We start from the raw sequence: 17,682 nt of genomic DNA on the forward strand, positions 1-17,682 counted from the left end.
TTAGGTGCTTCTTAAAATATCTTTTTTTGTTTCTGTTGGGGCAGGGGCACTGCAATATATAAATTGCTCGGATGCAAAAAGTGGTTTGTTTATATAAATGTTTGTTTTACAGCATGAAACAATAATAAAGTACGGAGAGACACCGGAGTTCAGTGGAATGGCTGTATCCCATCTTTTATGTGGTTTGTTATTACATTGGAATAGATATTAAACTAGACTAACTTCATAATAATTAAACATAAAAAGCTTGTTCGTCTGGTAGGTGTAGCGACCATGCTTATTTTCTTCTAATAAAATTCATATATGTTTTTAACTGTAAGCGTGTTTTAACAACTGTTGTTTTGTCGCTATATTCTGTCGTTTTGTTTAAAATATTTCTAATCTTTGCTACCGTAATCGAAGAGACAAATAAAGTTATTAATATTATTTTTATACTTTTTAAGATGGGAATAAACTATAGATAACAGTTTTTGTTTTTCAGATAAGAACATACTTAAAAGAACTGGTCAAGTTTATTTATCAGCTGACATTGCTTCTGAATATGGCTACACAGATATTGAAGGTCAGATTTTTTGCAACTAACTTTGAACTGGGAGATAAATATGTACGAGGATTAATTAAATTTTAGGTTTAGTCCAATATTTGTGCACAATTTTGAAGTAAAATCTACCAAAAAGTTGCTTTAACAGTTAAATGGATTTAAACGTCCGCGCAAAACCTAAAGTTTCTGATCTGGTTACTGGTTAGTAACTGGAATGTTATTTGTGTAAAGAATTGGTGCTGGTTAAAAATATGCTTCCCCACACCATTCGCTAACCCCTAATACCAAACTTATTAGCTTGTTTTGATATTTTGCTTTGTCATTTTGTCTTTTTCGACCCTTTAAATATTTTTCAATATTCTCTACAATATTCAAAAAGACAAATTAAACTTATTTATTCTAATGTTACTTGTGGGTTCTTCACTAGTACTATAATAACCTTAAGAATTTACTCACAGGGAATTCACCTCCTTCAATGAGAAGTTTTAAACTCATGGTTGCCATGTCACCTCTCAAATCAATTGCTGCATTTATTCCACAATGTCTCAAGCTTCCATTTTGGTTATATAAAATAATTCTACCAATGGCCACTCCAGCAGTAGAAAATAAGAAGAGCAAATATGAATGAACTCTTTTACCTGCAAAAAAAGTTAAATTTATGAGAACAACATATGTTTTTACTGTATGTATTACAGTGTACTTTAATTACAATAAATTCCATTAGTCAAAAACTGTATCTGACAAAATTAGTCTTCTGGACTTGCACTTAAAAGTTTAATGATCAGGAATTGACTGGTTAAGGTTTAACTTTTATTTTAATAGGTCTTTGTACATGAAATCTTTGTTTTATGGTTTTTAAATGTCAACATTTTTTTGTTTCTTTACCGTTGCTATTTTGGTTTCAGCCATTAATTTCAATTTCATATTAGCCTCAAGAAAATAGTGTTTACCCTTTACTTAGTTTATCTGATATAAGTTTGAGACTTTATGTGGCAATTTTCTTGTAACCATGACAAGACAGTGTATTGAATAATAATATTTAAACATCTGACAATGCAATTTAGGCAAAAAATATATCTCTTGTATTATACAATTTGCTGGACTTAAATTTTGTTACATATTTCGTTTTTTTGTCTGTTACATTATGTGTTTTCAAACAAGAATTGTCATGCCATGTGAGCACCAGATCAGGGTATGATTCACAGATTTATTACATGATTAAAGTTCAATGCCTTGAAGTAAGGCCAATATCCAAAGGTCGATCTAAAACAAAGTCTAGGTAATCATTACAAGCTCAAGGCTGCATTCTCTTTAAATTATAATACTTTCAGACTGCCATATTGGAAAGATTATGAACCAGCGAATGTTCTTTGTTAATCCTTGCATGGTTGGGAACCCTTAAATTAGTAGCCATAGGTTCAAAATTAATTGTTAAAACCCAAGCAGAAAATACAGCAACATTGTATTGGCTAACACCTGTACAAATCTTTACAGATTGTAAAAAGTACAAGACTTTTTTTAGCAGCCTTCAAATATGCCAAACTTAGAAGGCAAAGTATGTCTTGTTACTGGAGCATCAAGAGGCATAGGAAAAGGGATAGCTCTTCAATTGATAACTAATGGAGCCACTTGTTACATCACAGGAAGAGATATTGCTAAGTTGGAAGATGTTAAAGCAGAGGTGGGTAACTGTTTATAAAATATACAATGGTGCTAGCAAGACATAATCTCATTGTCATTTAAAACACTTACTTTATCAGTACCTCTAGTAACTGGTGTGTGGTGTACTGGTATCCATCTGCAAGATTCACCACTGATATTAGTGTAGGCAGGACTTTATTCTAATGCGTGCTGCCATTATTTTAGGCTGAAATGATAGAAAGGCTAGGGAACAGAACCATCTGCTGGAAAAACTTAATACTATCAGCTAAATTAAACCATATTATATCACTACTTGTGTTATGAACAATCTTTTTAGAGGATGGATGTTCTCCTTTTGCATGTCTGAGATTAGTTAAAAATAAAAACAACGATTTAACTCACCAAAAAAGCTATAAGCATAAGCCTATACCATGGTTACTTGTATAAATTCAAACAGTAAAGAGAACAATGCTACCTTGTAGGCCAAACACAGAGGTGCAGAAGGTAAATGCATCCCAGTTCAATGTGATCACAGCAAAGATGAAGAAATTAAGAAATTATTCGAACAGATTTCAAACGAACAAAACGAAACATTGGATTTGTTGGTTAACAATGCTTATTCTGCTATCACTGTAAGGCATTAAAAATTCCTTTAAAATAGCTTTATGATAGAAAAACATGATTTATGATAGAAAAACATGATTAAGATTCTTTCAAGATAAAAAAAACTGATTTGCTGTATTAGACCGCTGTTGTATGATGTGTTTACACTTCATACACAATTTTACATTTACCCACTCAAAACAAATATTTACTGCTTACAATTGGGTGACTGCACACTAAAACAAGGATACTTTTGGATCCTTTATTTATAATACTAATATTTTTACTTTCTAATTAAGATTACTTTATTTTAGTTCGTTTTTGAAAACGCAAAAACTAATTTCTGGGATCAACCAATGGACTCATGGGATCAAGTGAACAATGTTGGCTTAAGGTAAATTCTTACCAAGTATTCATCCAAATATAGCTCTCGCTTAAAAAATAAATAGGCAAACGATAATATAGCAACCGTTATAGAAAATTTTTCTGCAAATTACTAGTCAACTGAAATTGAATAACCAAAAAAATTTATGATAACAATAATCAAACTTTCATAGACATGTAAACTTTTTGTTCAGTCCAGTTTTCAAAGAGTGTAGTAGCAAATAAGAAAGAAACGGGATATTGAAAAAAATTACCCATCTAGAAAACTAAAGAATTTCTAAACTACTCTGGGGTAGAATGAATAAACACCAGAGTAGAAATTAAAAAAACGATTGTCCACAGCTTTCCAGCTATAGTTTATTTCACTTTTCCTGGTATACAGAAACCACTATCTCTGCACTGTATATGCTTCAAGAATGATGGTCAAACAACGACAAGGTCTCATTATTAACATGAGTTCTGCTGGTGCTATTGGACCATTATTCACTCCCTTATATGGAATTGGTAAAGCAGCGGTATGTAAATAATACATTTTATCAAGCAACCAACTGCTGCACGATATGGCAAATACAGTAGAACTGTAACTGTAAAGCAAGACTGAAAAACCTAAAAATAAAAGGTTTCCTAACCTTTCGAAAATCATTTTTAATTAATGTTTAAGTCTTTTAAATGATATCTAATTATTCCTAAAGGATTTTTGTTCTTTGCAGATAGACAGAATGGTAACAGACTGTGCCACGGAGCTTAAGAAATACAATGTAGCTTTTCTATCCTTGTGGCCGGGACCTGTAAAAACTGAACTTCTGCTTGGAGATACAGGAAAAATGAGTGACAGTGTAAAAATACTTTACTTCTGTTTGCACTGACTTTTATATAGATGATTTATCAATACTAACTATAAAAAAAATTAATATGGGTATGCTAACTAGGGTTATTCATGTTTATTTTTTACAGCATGAGATGATAACAGATTGGGGAGAAACACCAGAGTTTTGTGGAAAGGCTGTTTCCCATCTTTTATGTGGTTTGTTATTATTGGTAGGCCTATTACTTGTAGAGCAATTTTATATAACATAAATGGCTCAGTCACACAGTGATTGCACCATTCATTATACATATATATATATATATATATATATATATATATATATATATATAAAAAATATTAAAGGGTATCAGCCATGGTTACCAGTGCTTTATTCAATATATTACGGATAAATCCAAACATGTTTACGACTGTTAGACATAGTTGAAAGTACCCTACACACATTCCATACAGTTTTTTTGGTTTAAAGTAAAAAAAAGGTTAATTAAATATATAACTTCTAAATAACAAAGAACTTTGCGGTACATTTTTTGTTTTTCAGATAAGAATATAATAAGAAGAAGTGGCCAAGTTTGGATGACAACTGACATTGCTGATGAACATGGCTACACAGATATAGATGGTTTGTTTTTGTCTAGCTTTGGCCAAATGTGGCCTGAATCCCAAGTTCAAATAGAATAACATTAAGGTACTACGTTTAGGTAACTCGCCTGCTTCAATGAGGAGTTTTAAACTCATGTTTGCTCTGACACTGTTGAAACCCCTTGCTCCTTTCATTCCACGGTGGATAAAAGTTCCATTTTGGTTGTGTAAGATAATTCTACCATTGGGTGCACCACTAGAAGAAAAAAAGAAGAGCAAATATGAATAGACCTTTGCAGATAAAATTAAATGTGATGTAATTCCAAGAAAAACAATCATTTAGACATCGAAATAAAACCGAGTTTAACAAAAAACGTCCGAAGTTGGGGCAATTGTTATAAACTGAATGCAAAGCTTTTTATTTACTGCTATTTTTTCGTTCTAGCCTTTTATTTTAAAACCGAATTTCTTTGCCTATCTCTCAGTTGTATGCACGGTAAAAGCAAGTTTTAATTTGTGTATAAAACATAGGAAAATGCATTCGTGATGTTTCTACCCGAATTAGTAGCGCATGGGCATCGTAATTTTAAAATACCAAAATTGGCGGGAAATTGTTCAAAAACACTATATAAAAATGGACGAGCTCTGAGAACAAGAAATTACGTCAACTTAATAATAAAATTGTGGATTTATTGAGTATACATTCATTTTTGTCGAGAAATAAAACACTTACAAAAATGTACAATAAATTGTGATGAGAAAAATAAGATTGAAAATTTATGTTTGAAGCACCAGCTAACACAATTTACATATGGTCTCAGTAATGCATGTTTATTATAAGAAATAAATGTGTTCTAATATATTTGTAAAGTGAATTTAAAACTTGACGCAATTTTGAGTAACTGTTGGTAACTCTGCATCTTTATTGTACTGTCCAATAATGAGGTTTTTTCTGCTCCCAGCTCTCTGAAATCAAGATAAATAAGAGGTAAAAATTCATTGGTTTTGGTGTTTAGGTGTTAAAATCTCGGCCAGCTTGGAGAACCAGGGATCCTGGACTCAAATCCTAGCCATGTTCTGAGAATATAGGCTCTGGATTTGAATCTAGGCTGGTATATGAAAATGGGGTTTCTAGGTTAAAGTACAGACATTGCATGGGAATTAGGAATCCTGTTATTAACCCAAGTTTACATCATTAGTGTTTAATAGTAACAACTTTATTTGTCTCTTCGATTACGGTAGCAAAAATTAGGAATATTTTAAACAAAACGACAGAATATAGCGACAAAACAACAGTTGTTAAAACACCCTTACAGTTCAAAACATATTTACATTTGATTGAAAAATACATATCACTTATATTACCTTTGTAGTTTTATACGCCTTCCTGCAACGAAGGTAGCAGAGCAAAGATAGTGACATCAATGCAGCTCCCAAGACACAAATTAGAACTTGCAGAAGTATAACAACATCATCTACTTTGTACAGAAGTCTGTGTCAAAAAAATGTCAATTATAAAATATCACATTCAATTCATTTGGTTATAAATTTAATTACAGAATTATTTGACAGTGATTATGATATACTATCAATGAAAGCGTATAGCCAATATATGAGTTAAAGTTTGGTACAAACGAGAACAAAAGTTACTTGGAAATTACACTTAGTAATAAACAGTTTGCTACAGTGGCTATGATATACTGAAAATATTGTATATGGGGAGTTTATCAATCGCTACAAAGCACAAGAAAGTTACTTAGAAAACCATGATGCTTCACTGGGTTGCAGGACAGCATTTTCATTTAACCATAACAAAGGAAACCCAAACTCCTCTTGTATTTTGTTCAGTGCTCTGTTGAATATATCACAGATAACTTATTATGCTATTTTTTACATATGAGAATTTTTTGGATATATTTAAAATATTTTGTTTGAATCCCAGACACAAATGGTAAAATAAAAATTAAAAGATTAAAACTAATGAAAAAACACAATAACAGTTGATTACATTACCCTAGTGGCCGATCAACCTAGACATAAAACGGCCTCATGATATCATTTATATCATATTAATTTATCTTTTTAACTTCATTTAAAACAAAAAAGAGAAAACTTGTGAAAAAGGTTCCAACGAAGCAGAAATATAGTTCAACTCACTTTACTTTTTTATTCGGCTTCATATAAATATTAAGTTGAATTCGACTTTCAGTTTTAATAATCATTCCAGTGGTCTGTAATACATAGTTCGGTTTACTATCTTTATAAAGTACTGTGGAGCAACATTGTTTGAATAGCTATTAGAGAAATATCACAGAAGTACTATAAAAATAACTTAATGTTGGTCAAACAGAACTTAACTTTTATAGACACATGTGGCCAAACCAATTCAAGGTTATTTTTGTTAAAACTTTGTAAAACTACTTGTTAAAAAGACTGAAGTGTCGGTCAAATACAACTTTACTTATATTAATAAGTATACACCAGGAAACTGTTGTTTACAATCATCTTTCAATTTTTACTCAGCTAAATACATACCGGTTCATAAACTAAAACCATTTCATGTAATTCCTTTTTAGGGTTCATTCCAACCAACTTTTCGCTATAGAAACCATCCTCATATAAAAAGTGTGGCAAAGAAACAAGAAGGGGAACACCTATGATATAAAGAGGGACATTATATTAGCTTTGAAGTATTCCTAACACATCAAACCCACTGTCGAGTTTTAACCCAATTGCCTTATTCTACCCACATAGTGTTTCATACACCTCATACTTACTATCAAGTTATAATTGTGTTGTATTCAAACACTACATGCTCACTGTCAAGTCATAACATAGGTGCCGTCTCATTCATAACAGCACACAATAGAATAATTACCATAGTAACAGCTGCTGACAAGGATTGCCCCTGAATGTTGGCAAACTGTGTGATTTAAATCAGCACAGAAGCATGAGTTGTCTTCATTAATCAGAGGTGATTGGAATATCTCAGGAGGAACTGAATATTTCCAGCCCTTTATACCTTCCACAGTAAAGTCAGATTCATATACAGCATGCAGAGATCTAGGAATTAAGTAACATTTATTATTATTAATTTTGATTTTTATTATCACTTTTTTATTCTCAGTTAGACACCTTGACTGGTTATAATAAAGGTGTCTTATTGACCACTTTTTATAATAACTTGTGTAGTACAGCTTGTCTGTTTATTTTATAAGTTTTCATTTGTTTATAAAGTTAAGGTCCTATGGTAAGGTACACCAAGAGAACAGATTTAGGCCATTACCCAAAATACATAAGTTTGAACGTAAGTTTTTAAACTTTTGTAAAAGACAATATGTATCATACATTTGAGAAAGATAACTGCATGGTTGAGTTAAAATAATAAATGGTAAAGTATTGTATTCAATCTTACCTGCACATTTCATCAATGAAAAAGTAGGTTGGCTTGCTTTTGTCCATAAATGGATGAGTCATAGTGCCATCTATGACAAAACAAATGAATAAATAAATAGCAATCTTACTGTATAGTTATAATATAATAAAGAAGTAGTAATCTGTTGTATTGATAAGGTAATTTTCTTATCAGCTGATGTTTTTCAACAGTAAAATAGGTTTTTGGAAATATAAGAACACTTAAGGTACTTTTTTGGTATATAAAGCTTTTCTGGTATATAAACTCAATGTATAGTTAGATTAAGCTACAAAATGCATTGTTATACTGGTTACCTGTTCCATTGATCATGTTGCATGTCTCTCCAAACCAGTACGGCAGTTCACTGCAAAAATAATAAGTTTCATTATGTCACACTGCGACACAATTGTAAGAATGTAGTGTTGTATTCAAAAGGTACCAGATTCAAAGCTCAGTGATACTGTTCTAACCCAGAAAGTTACATATGCTATTCTGCAAGAAAACACCATCATGCATGGATATGTTTCATTTTTACCTCATATTTCTATATTTTGTGATCTCATTGTTAAGATGAGGAAAATGTCTGCCTGTATAAACTTGGTAATCTCTCCAACCTCTTGACTGGTTTGTCTGTTGAATGAAAGCCAAGATAAAATATAGATGATGTTTCAATGACATATGAGTGAGGTCCTGTGACACGACATCAGAGGTCCTTAGAAATGGGTCAAAGTTGGCCCAATACCCCAACACCCAGAGTGCTGCTGCATGGACCTTACCAGATGTTAAAGACTGGCAAGAATTGTAGTATATGAGTTTTTATGCCTTATGTAGACTGGCACTCTACATAAATGCACTGAAATTACATAATTATCCTGTAATTTATGTTCTATGCTATACGGTTGATGTTCTACAGTGCAGTAAGACACAGTCACACGGACATAGGATTTTAACCTGAACGCATTACCCTTAACGTTCTATTCTTTCTTACTTACCAACAAGAATAAACCAAACACATCATCCGATCCAGGAGCAATAATATTTAACAAAGCTGTCAATAGTGGGTCTTGAAACCCAAACAAATACTCCCCTACTGTCATTGTAAATAGGATCTCTGAATCTGTGTCTCTTATTAGTTTATTAAAGACTGTATAAATTGCATCTCTTGCTGGGCCTTCTTCAAATATATGGTCAATTAAACCAGGTAGCAACTGAAACAAGAACAAAAGATGTTAATTGCCTACTTTGGAAATATAAAAAAATATTAACTGTCCCCTTCTTTTTGCAAATTGCAAAAAAACAATCTGCTTATATAGTGGGGAGGTTTTTTTCTCGGCTAATTAGTTAGATCTACTGGATTAGAGTGATTAAGTGACTTGTCCAAAGACATTCACATCCAAAATTAGATTCCATTGTATGAATATATAATTAAATCAGAGGGTAATAATTGCAAATATAGTATTTTTGCTTTTGAACTATTAGTTACCAAGCCTATTGGGTTATTAAGTGACTTGGCAAAAGTACTCCATTGTATGCTTGCATTATTAAATCAAAGGGTTATAATTGCAAATGCCATTCAGTAAAAAAGCCTACTGATCAACCATAGAACTAGCTACAACTTACAGCTATAATAAAGTTTAAAGTTGTAACAACATCAGTTTCACTTCCATTGCTTCGTTCCTGGTCAAATGTAAAGATAGCAGTTTGTCTGTAATATACTTGCTCTGGATATGTTTTGTTAAACTCAAGATATTGAATGTTGTCTTTCGCCAAAAACTCCCTGAAAAGTTTCAAATAATATTTGGATTACAGCGCCTTAAAAATAACATAAATAATTAAAATTTTGACTTATATTTTGATGTTTGATTATGTCTGTCATTTTCTTAAACCTACACATTGTAGGCTATATACATTCTGCAATTGTTTGTATGTGTTTAGGGAGTTTTACGGTTTTATAGTGAATATATATCTCTATTAGCCTACTTTACCAACCTTATATCCCCTTCTATTCTAAACATAGCTTAATAAATATGGCCCATGGTATATCTGTATAAGTGATTTGGGCAAAACAGTAGGCTACATATCTACTTTTAACAATCAATTTCTTAATTCAATTTGATCCACTATGTGTTATAACATCTACATTTTTATTCTGATAAAGATACAGAGTTGGGTATTAACAGTTTTGTTCACAAAGAGTGCCTGTAAGTATAAGGTCCAATTTCCTGCAGAACTGGCTTCACATATTTCCCTGGTTTTTGAGCCAAGAATTCCTCTTTGTTTGTTACATTGAAAAGATAAAAGCTTCGGTAGACTGGAGTTTTGACATCATACCAGTTTAAATTGTACATCACTGTGCCTGGAACAACTGCAACTTGCTAAAAATAAGAAAAAATGTTATATTATTACCTTACAATGAGAATAAAGTGTACTGAAACACCATGTGTGTCTGGTACCTATGATACACATGTTATACCTCAATAAATAGTATGAGGTGTTTGAATACATCATATGTTTGCCTGGTGTATAATAAGACACCCATGTTGTAACTTGATAGTGAGCATAAGGTGTATGAATATACCATGGGTGTATGGTACATATAATTTACATGTTATAACTCAACAGTGGGCATGAGGTACACAAATACATCATGTGAGTCTGGTGTAATACACCCATGTTATAACTCAAAAGAGAGCGTGGTAGGCCTTGTGTACGAATATGCCATTGGTGTCTGGTACATATGATACACATGTTATAACTCGGCAGAAGTAATGAAACTATTTACAATATAGCAGACATAAAACTTAGTATTAATCAACTCTTACCTTTGATATAACATGATCATACAGAATATCAAACACTGTCATTAAAATCCCACCCAATACAACCAACACTGCTCCAATCAGACCACTTGAAATGATTTGACATTTCTTACCACAACATCCACTTGCCTTCATGTTTAAGCCCCTATCTGAATATTACAAGTATATTTTATGGTGCACTACAATAAACAATGTGACAAGATAAAGCAGAAGGAATGTAATTAATTCTGTCGGGGATAATAAAAGAAAAGGTATAACAGAAAAAATAACAAAAAGATAATAACAAAAAGTTAAATTTTACATTAGATACTTTTTAAATTTACATTTTTCCAAAGCTTTCTGTTTCTAATTAATAAGATACATGATACTGATAAAATCTATTTATTTTCTATCACATATGAAGTGCATATTTTTTTACTTTATCTCCACTTGACAACAAAAACTTGTTTTACCGGGTTTAAGTCTTGCCCTATGGCAAACTAAAGTTGGACCAAATAATAAAACTAAAATAGGAACCTATATATATATTAAAATATTCCTAGTAGCAAAAGCAATTTAACATTTTTAAACGCTATGTATTCAACTGCAGTTGACACCTAAATGTGCCTTTTATTACAGTTATCATTAAACAAAAATTGCAGACAACTGCAGCGACACGCTAGTACCTGGTAATCAAAATGTTGTTGTCGTTTTGATAAACTATTTTCACTGTTCAGGTAATAATTAGCCAAGCTTGCGGGTGTGTGTTTGCCTACATATAATTCTAACAACTTGTAAATATTGTTATCCAGATAGACAACAAACACGCATGTTATGCTGCAATGCAAAGTTGACATTGTATTTAACATTTACTTTAATTTAAACATTACATACAAGTTATCAGAGAAAATACAGAATGCAAAAAAGGTCATTTCTTCCAGCCATATTTGTGCAATGAAAAAGAAATTGTACTGATATAAATATTTCAATTTATCAATTTCAGATTTATTTTAAATGTAAAGACCTTTTTACCAGAAGTAAAATGCACAACTTTTAACAGGACTCATTTTAATTTTAAACCATATTTTTCTTATTTTAATATAAATTTTATTTATATTGATTTTTAGCCTACAAGCTATGTCATAATTGTTAAGAACAAAACTGTAAACCATTTTGTGGTCCCTGTATTTATTCACATACAAACCGATACTCAGTCATAAAAATGAACTGTATTTGCTTCAGAAAGCTAAGGAACTATATTACTTAACAACGTGTAATATCATAAATCAAAATCCTAATAATTCAGTTTCAATTTTCCGTCTTCGTTCATGCTCAAGTTTCCTTTTCTTTGTTTGTTTATCATATTTCTGCGACTCAATTTCTTGTTGTAAGCAAGAGTACTCGTAACTAGTCGGGTCTTTTTCCTAGAATAAAAGAAATACAGTTAAATAAAAGTCAAGTATAGTAGGGTGGGATGAAATGTTCAATGTTTTCATTAGCCCATTTGTCAGTAAACAAGGAATATTTACAGAATTATATAATCAATTTTTTCTTTCTCTTTCATGGCCAATTTGGTAGTAAACAAAGAATATTTATGGAATTGTAAAACCGTATCCTCAGAACTTGATTAAACATGATTATGAAATAAATATTGTGGACAAATAAAACCACAAGTAGCAGCATCAATGCTTTGGTTAAAAGGTGAGAGTCTAACCACTAAACTACAGCATATCTGCCCTGCCTGTGACAAAGAACACGAGACATCTTTTTACTATGTTAGCGTTGACCAACATATGCGAACACAAGACGGGAGAATCTAACCTTGACCAAGCTGTTACAGAAAGATCTCCCATTTATTACCATTAAAGCCCTTGGCACCGGTTATGGGCCAATCCTGGCCTAAATCCCAGGACCCATGGCATGCCACGCTGCGGATGTGTGTCTGGTGCATTTGATACACCTCAAACTCATAGAATAGAATCACTGCACCAGAAAACACAATTATGACATCATACATACCTTGTTGTAACAATGACTCAGCTTTTGCTCCAAAATTTCAATTTGGTCGCTAGGCAACGGCGCCGACACAGCATTTTTTACAATGGTTCGAATCTTTTTAATTCGCTGAATTGTCTGTTCAAGTACTGTCTGTGGCTGGCCAACCAACAAAACTGATGTGACGTAACTGCATTGAATAAATAAATAAATGCATCTTACCTTATCCTTGGGTGGCTGGAAAACGACAGTCATTATAACACTGATGTTACGTTTTATACACCTCAAGCCCGCTTCAAGTAACCATGTATGTAACTTAAAACCACTGGTTTAGGCTTAAATTGTAATAAAAATAGCATATCATACAAACTCAATATTTATTCTATTTTTATAAATACCGGTCAATGTTTAAATTCCTCATGGAGGCAGCAGAGAGCAGAGCAGCCAGTGCTAGTTGTGAGGGTGCGTATAAAAGTCCAACGTCAGTGTTTAACGAACGAACTAAAAAATCCTTTGCCTGAAAAAAAAAGGGAAAATAAAGTACACTAAGAAAGCTTAGGATAAATTAAAGAACCAATTTAAGATAGAAACCTTTGCATGCTGTGGCACAACAATCGTTATAACATGGGCGTTCTGTTTCACACATCTCTTGCATGCTTACGCATTGTCACATATGTAAATTTATTGGGTGATTGTAACCCAACAAAAAATAAATTTATTGGGTGATTGTAACCCAACAAAAAAAAAACAGTTAACACCTCACATAGTTTTTTTTGTATATGGCTAAAACTTTAAGAGCCCATAGGATTAACACAATTTCCATTAAATGTTTTGGTAAAGGTGGCTGTACACAGTATCTGGCATGGCCCCATTTCCCAGTTCCGCATGCAGCAGCGAAATAGGGACGAAACGGACGAATTCTGGATACTGTGTACAGCCACCTTTAGCCATAATAGTTGTAGTGTTCAAAAAAACCTTAGACTGTTATGTAAACTTAAACCATATTAATATAAACTTTTGTAAAATTCTGCAAAACTGTAAAGAGCACAGCCATAATCTAAACACGAATCTCACCGGCTTTCTCAGTTGTTCAGCGTTTTCTAAATTTCGATACCGAGTTTTTAAATCAATAAGAAATCCTTCTAAAGGTCGGAATGGGTTGTGAATGGTAAGGTGGAAGTTTAACTCCTAGAATATTAAAATATGTTTGTTGATTTAGTATGTCAAATATTGAGTAAGTTATATTAGTTGTGTCTTTGCAAACCCCATGCTCACTGTCGAGTTATAACATGGGTGTCTTCTTACACACCAGACACACATGGTGTATTCATACACCTCATGCTCACTGTCAAGGTATAACATGGGTGCCTTTTATTTTCATACACCTCATGCTAACTATTAAGTTATAACATAGGTGTCGCCTTATACATCAGACACACATGGTGTATTCTTACACCTCATGCTCACTGTCAAGGTATAACATGGGTGCCTTTTATTTTCATACACCTCATGCTAAGTTGAGTTATAATATGCGTGTTCTTAAACCCCAGACTGTCAGACACATGATGTATTCATGCATTTATCAAGTTATAACATAAACCAGACAAATTTCAATATGTTATAAAGTTCACTGTCAAGTGCCAAATTGCATACACAAACACAGACATATATATAGGCCTATAATATGCTATGTTTCTTTACCTGAATTAGAATTAGTTCAATAGTAAGAATAGCATCACCAATCTCTTCATTGCCGTGTGCAACTTGCTGCACAAACTGATCCATAGATATATTAAACTCCTCTGTCTAAATAGAAACACCATTTAAGAGCAATACAAATAGTTTATCCTAAAATTAAATGTGTGTAACATTGCTTGGGTACATTTGATTCAGTGTCTTCTAAATACTAACTGGCTTTTTATATTTGCATTGCAGAACGATGAAAGTCATTATAATACATGTTCCACACAAGTTACTTTGTGAGATTGTGACAGACTATTTTTGGACCTTTTTTTAATTTATGACTGATAATTTGGACAACCTATAAGTGACCACTAGGTTGGAGCAATTGCCGTTAAGTGTCTTGCCCAAAAACACAATCGCTACACGCCATGCAAAAATCACATATACATAAAATGGTAGCAGCGACAAGCCTTGAACCCAGAAACCCATGACCTCTGGCTTAGAGGCAGGCGCACTTACCACTATGCTATCCTCAGATTCTACATAATATAATAATATAACTCATAAACAATACCTTACAAGCTAGCCAAATACAAGCTAAATGCATTAGCCTTGGATGGTAGTCCATAACAGACTTGCGAAGGTTTAATCTCTTCAAATACATACAAGACGTTCCAACAACATTAAGTGGCATTGGGGGTTTAAATTTCCAACAAATTTCTTGCAATTTACGTTCGTAATGTTGGACTAGGAAACAGTGTTCACTCACAGTGAGAAAAAAAGTATCAGCGTCTGTAAATGTGATTTTTATAAAGTTATATTAATAAACAAAATATTTTTATTATGTTACGAAAAACTGTAATTGTATTTAAATTTTAATCTTGATTAAATTTAGTTAGTTTGAATATTAATTTTGTGCGTAAGACAGTATAGTTTTTTTAAAACAGGGGTGACATATTATGTTTTACTACTCGAGTTTTACAACATAAAATGGGTTTTATAATAGGCCTAGAGACCTGGTCTAATTGAGTGACCTACAAAAAAGCAAAGTCTTACCTGGCGTTTAAATAGATTTATCAGAGTTTACTCTGCTGTTAAGTGTCTATATACATGAGCAGAGCCAAAATATATTGCATTCGCCACATTAATCAATGAGGTTTGATGTTTTACAACTATAAGTGTAACTGTAATTTAACAATGTCACCCCAGCTTTTACTCTGCTGTTAGGTCTCTTTACATTTGACCAGAGCCAAAATATAATGCAATCGCCACATTTATCAATAAGGTTCCTATTTCAACAGTTTTACCCCAGATTTTACATAGATTCCGAAAAAAATGTAGCCTGTTACTAAACAATAGATAACAGACTGCAGTTTAAGTGTTTTGGAAAAAAACAGAAGAAAAATCTCACCTGGTGTCACATGATTGTTTACATCGCAGTAACTCGTTCTGTACTTCGTGTTTGCATTATTTCTTAACTTTATCAATTCTTCTTCATGTTCAAACGTCCAATTCTTTAACTGTGTGCTTGAGTTAAACATTACAACTATCAAAGTTGAAACTGTCAATTAAATTTGAAACTGTCAATCAAATTTGAAACTGTCAATCAATGTAAAAACTGTCAGTCAAAAATTGCAACTAATAAACTGCTTGTAAATTTTGTTCTATCAAACAGATAACTAATTCCTAAAGAAAGTACAAAAACAATTTTAAACAAAATTTAACTAGTTGAACAATAGAACAAACTCAAAATATAAAATTTATAACAATTTGCTCAAATTATCAATAACAGTATTCGTAATGCTTTTCAAATATTCTTTCGAATTTCTGTCTTTTTTTAATCCTTCTACAACTTCAAAGTCAAAACTTGGACCATAAGATGGAAAATACTGGTTTTCTGGTATTTCACATGGCAGTTCTTCATTCAAAACATCAGCTGTGATTTTTGTCCAACAGCGAGCAACATTGGCTTCATTATAACCACCACCCCCAAGGATTAGGGTGGGGAGATTCCATTTTAAAATAAACTGAACACAATCAGATAGCCCTACAGGTGTAAGATTGAATGAACGCATTGGGTCCTCATTTAACCCATCAGCCCCAGCTTGAATAACAACTGCTAATGGATCAAACTTTATTTTTACCTCATTTAAAACTTTTGAGCAAATTTCAACAAAAGGAGTGTCTGTTATGCCGTCTTTTAATGGGATATTAACAGAATATCGAAACCCTTTTCCGAAACCTGTGTCGCTTAAGCTACCAGTACCAGGAAAGAACCCGGGCTCATGTTTATGTATAGAGAAAGTCATGACTTTATTTGTCCCACAAAAAGCGTCCTGTACCCCATCTCCATGGTGTAGGTCTAGATCTATATACAGTACTCTAGCATAGGCTGTCCTTAGCTGTAGTATTGCTAGCACACAGTCATTAACATAGCAGTAACCTGCTGCATCTGCACGTTTGGCATGATGCCAACCCCCTAGCCAATTAATTGCAACTTGAAACTGTCCAGAGCATAACATTTTCGCAGCTGAAATACTAGCACCGGCTACTTCTTTACAGTAATTATAGATCCCTTGTTTTAAGGGGCAATCGTAACCAAAACCAAATGAATCATCACACTCAATTGCATCATTGTATTTCTTCATGTACTGGAGATACTCTGGCGAATGGAATAGCTCTAGTTCTGAATCAGTAGCTTGTCTGTTCGCAACAAGGCATAAGTGTTTTAATAAACCACAAGATTCAATTAATGCATGAACCATTGAGTTACGATTTTCGGTGGGAATAAAATCATCAGTTTTGTGGATTATTTTGCTCAATATATAAGCAACTTTAATCGCCATTTTAACGGAAATATGCAGCTGTGTTCCTGCGTGTGTGTTGATAAAATGCGATGTATGAACTGCGGTAAAAGTATGCGGGTCTATTTTTAGTTTTACAGATTTCAGATTAGGTGTAAATGAGTATATGACACGCCAGTTTTACAAAGTATAAATGACACGTTGTGTAGTAAGTTCACGTATAATGTCGATTAAAAAAAACAACGTAAATAGCAGAAACAGCAAATAAAACAAAGAAATTTAAGCTTTAATGTAAAAGGAATAAAAAAACTAGGTGAATCCCCATTTTTTTCTACGCATGAGTAGTCACATAAAAGTCGTATGCTTTATCATTTCAATCGTCCCCGGGGAGAATTTGAATAGAACTGTGC

The 17,682-nt window shown here is 32.7% G+C and overlaps 5 protein-coding genes across 7 annotated transcripts; 2 read left to right on the forward strand and 3 right to left on the reverse strand.

Moving 5' to 3' along the window:
- The first annotated feature begins 16 nt into the window (after positions 1-16).
- Positions 17-2,409, forward strand: LOC113475004 (dehydrogenase/reductase SDR family member 1-like). Of its 2 annotated transcripts, XM_026838373.1 has the most exons (4): positions 17-182; positions 482-562; positions 1,000-1,176; positions 2,302-2,409. In XM_026838373.1, exons 1-3 carry the CDS (start codon positions 98-100, stop codon positions 1,167-1,169), a joined length of 336 nt encoding a protein of 111 aa, XP_026694174.1. In that variant the 5' UTR covers positions 17-97; the 3' UTR covers positions 1,170-1,176; positions 2,302-2,409. The 2 variants fall into 2 exon arrangements, with proteins under 2 accessions (XP_026694174.1, XP_026694173.1); XM_026838372.1 differs by lacking the exon at positions 2,302-2,409 and having other exon boundaries at positions 18-182; positions 1,000-1,190.
- LOC100180170 (dehydrogenase/reductase SDR family member 1-like) lies at positions 2,040-4,951 on the forward strand. Its single transcript, XM_009863001.3, has 8 exons — positions 2,040-2,222; positions 2,665-2,814; positions 3,100-3,179; positions 3,552-3,684; positions 3,880-4,005; positions 4,124-4,193; positions 4,537-4,617; positions 4,697-4,951. The coding sequence occupies exons 1-8, from the start codon at positions 2,076-2,078 to the stop codon at positions 4,864-4,866; spliced, it is 957 nt and encodes a 318-aa protein (XP_009861303.1). The 5' UTR covers positions 2,040-2,075; the 3' UTR covers positions 4,867-4,951.
- Positions 4,952-5,246: 295 nt separating this feature from the next.
- On the reverse strand, positions 5,247-11,567 carry LOC100185733 (platelet glycoprotein 4-like). 2 transcript variants are annotated; one of them, XM_002123175.5, is made up of 14 exons: positions 11,477-11,567; positions 10,815-10,960; positions 10,192-10,367; positions 9,613-9,769; positions 8,985-9,200; positions 8,528-8,622; positions 8,307-8,356; positions 7,993-8,062; positions 7,456-7,640; positions 7,113-7,231; positions 6,735-6,808; positions 6,334-6,429; positions 5,943-6,069; positions 5,247-5,543 (listed from the first exon to the last, which is right to left on the reverse strand). In XM_002123175.5, the coding sequence occupies exons 2-14, from the start codon at positions 10,944-10,946 to the stop codon at positions 5,454-5,456; spliced, it is 1,587 nt and encodes a 528-aa protein (XP_002123211.2). In that variant the 5' UTR covers positions 10,947-10,960; positions 11,477-11,567; the 3' UTR covers positions 5,247-5,453. The 2 variants fall into 2 exon arrangements, with proteins under 2 accessions (XP_002123211.2, XP_018670986.1); XM_018815441.2 differs by lacking the exons at positions 6,334-6,429; positions 11,477-11,567 and having other exon boundaries at positions 10,815-11,056.
- Positions 11,568-11,628: 61 nt separating this feature from the next.
- On the reverse strand, positions 11,629-16,092 carry LOC100177816 (cyclin-H). The gene is made up of 7 exons (XM_002129465.4): positions 15,880-16,092; positions 15,043-15,260; positions 14,487-14,591; positions 13,860-13,973; positions 13,184-13,302; positions 12,810-12,975; positions 11,629-12,214 (listed from the first exon to the last, which is right to left on the reverse strand). Exons 1-7 carry the CDS (start codon positions 16,007-16,009, stop codon positions 12,077-12,079), a joined length of 990 nt encoding a protein of 329 aa, XP_002129501.1. The 5' UTR covers positions 16,010-16,092; the 3' UTR covers positions 11,629-12,076.
- A 62-nt stretch (positions 16,093-16,154) lies between these two features.
- Positions 16,155-17,580, reverse strand: LOC100175490 (histone deacetylase 8). Its single transcript, XM_002129484.3, has one exon. It carries the CDS (start codon positions 17,312-17,314, stop codon positions 16,229-16,231), a length of 1,086 nt encoding a protein of 361 aa, XP_002129520.1. The 5' UTR covers positions 17,315-17,580; the 3' UTR covers positions 16,155-16,228.
- Positions 17,581-17,682: the final 102 nt, after the last annotated feature.

The sequence above is a fragment of the Ciona intestinalis genome, unplaced genomic scaffold, assembly GCF_000224145.3.
Source record: "Ciona intestinalis unplaced genomic scaffold, KH HT000075.2, whole genome shotgun sequence".
NCBI lineage: Eukaryota > Metazoa > Chordata > Ascidiacea > Phlebobranchia > Cionidae > Ciona > Ciona intestinalis.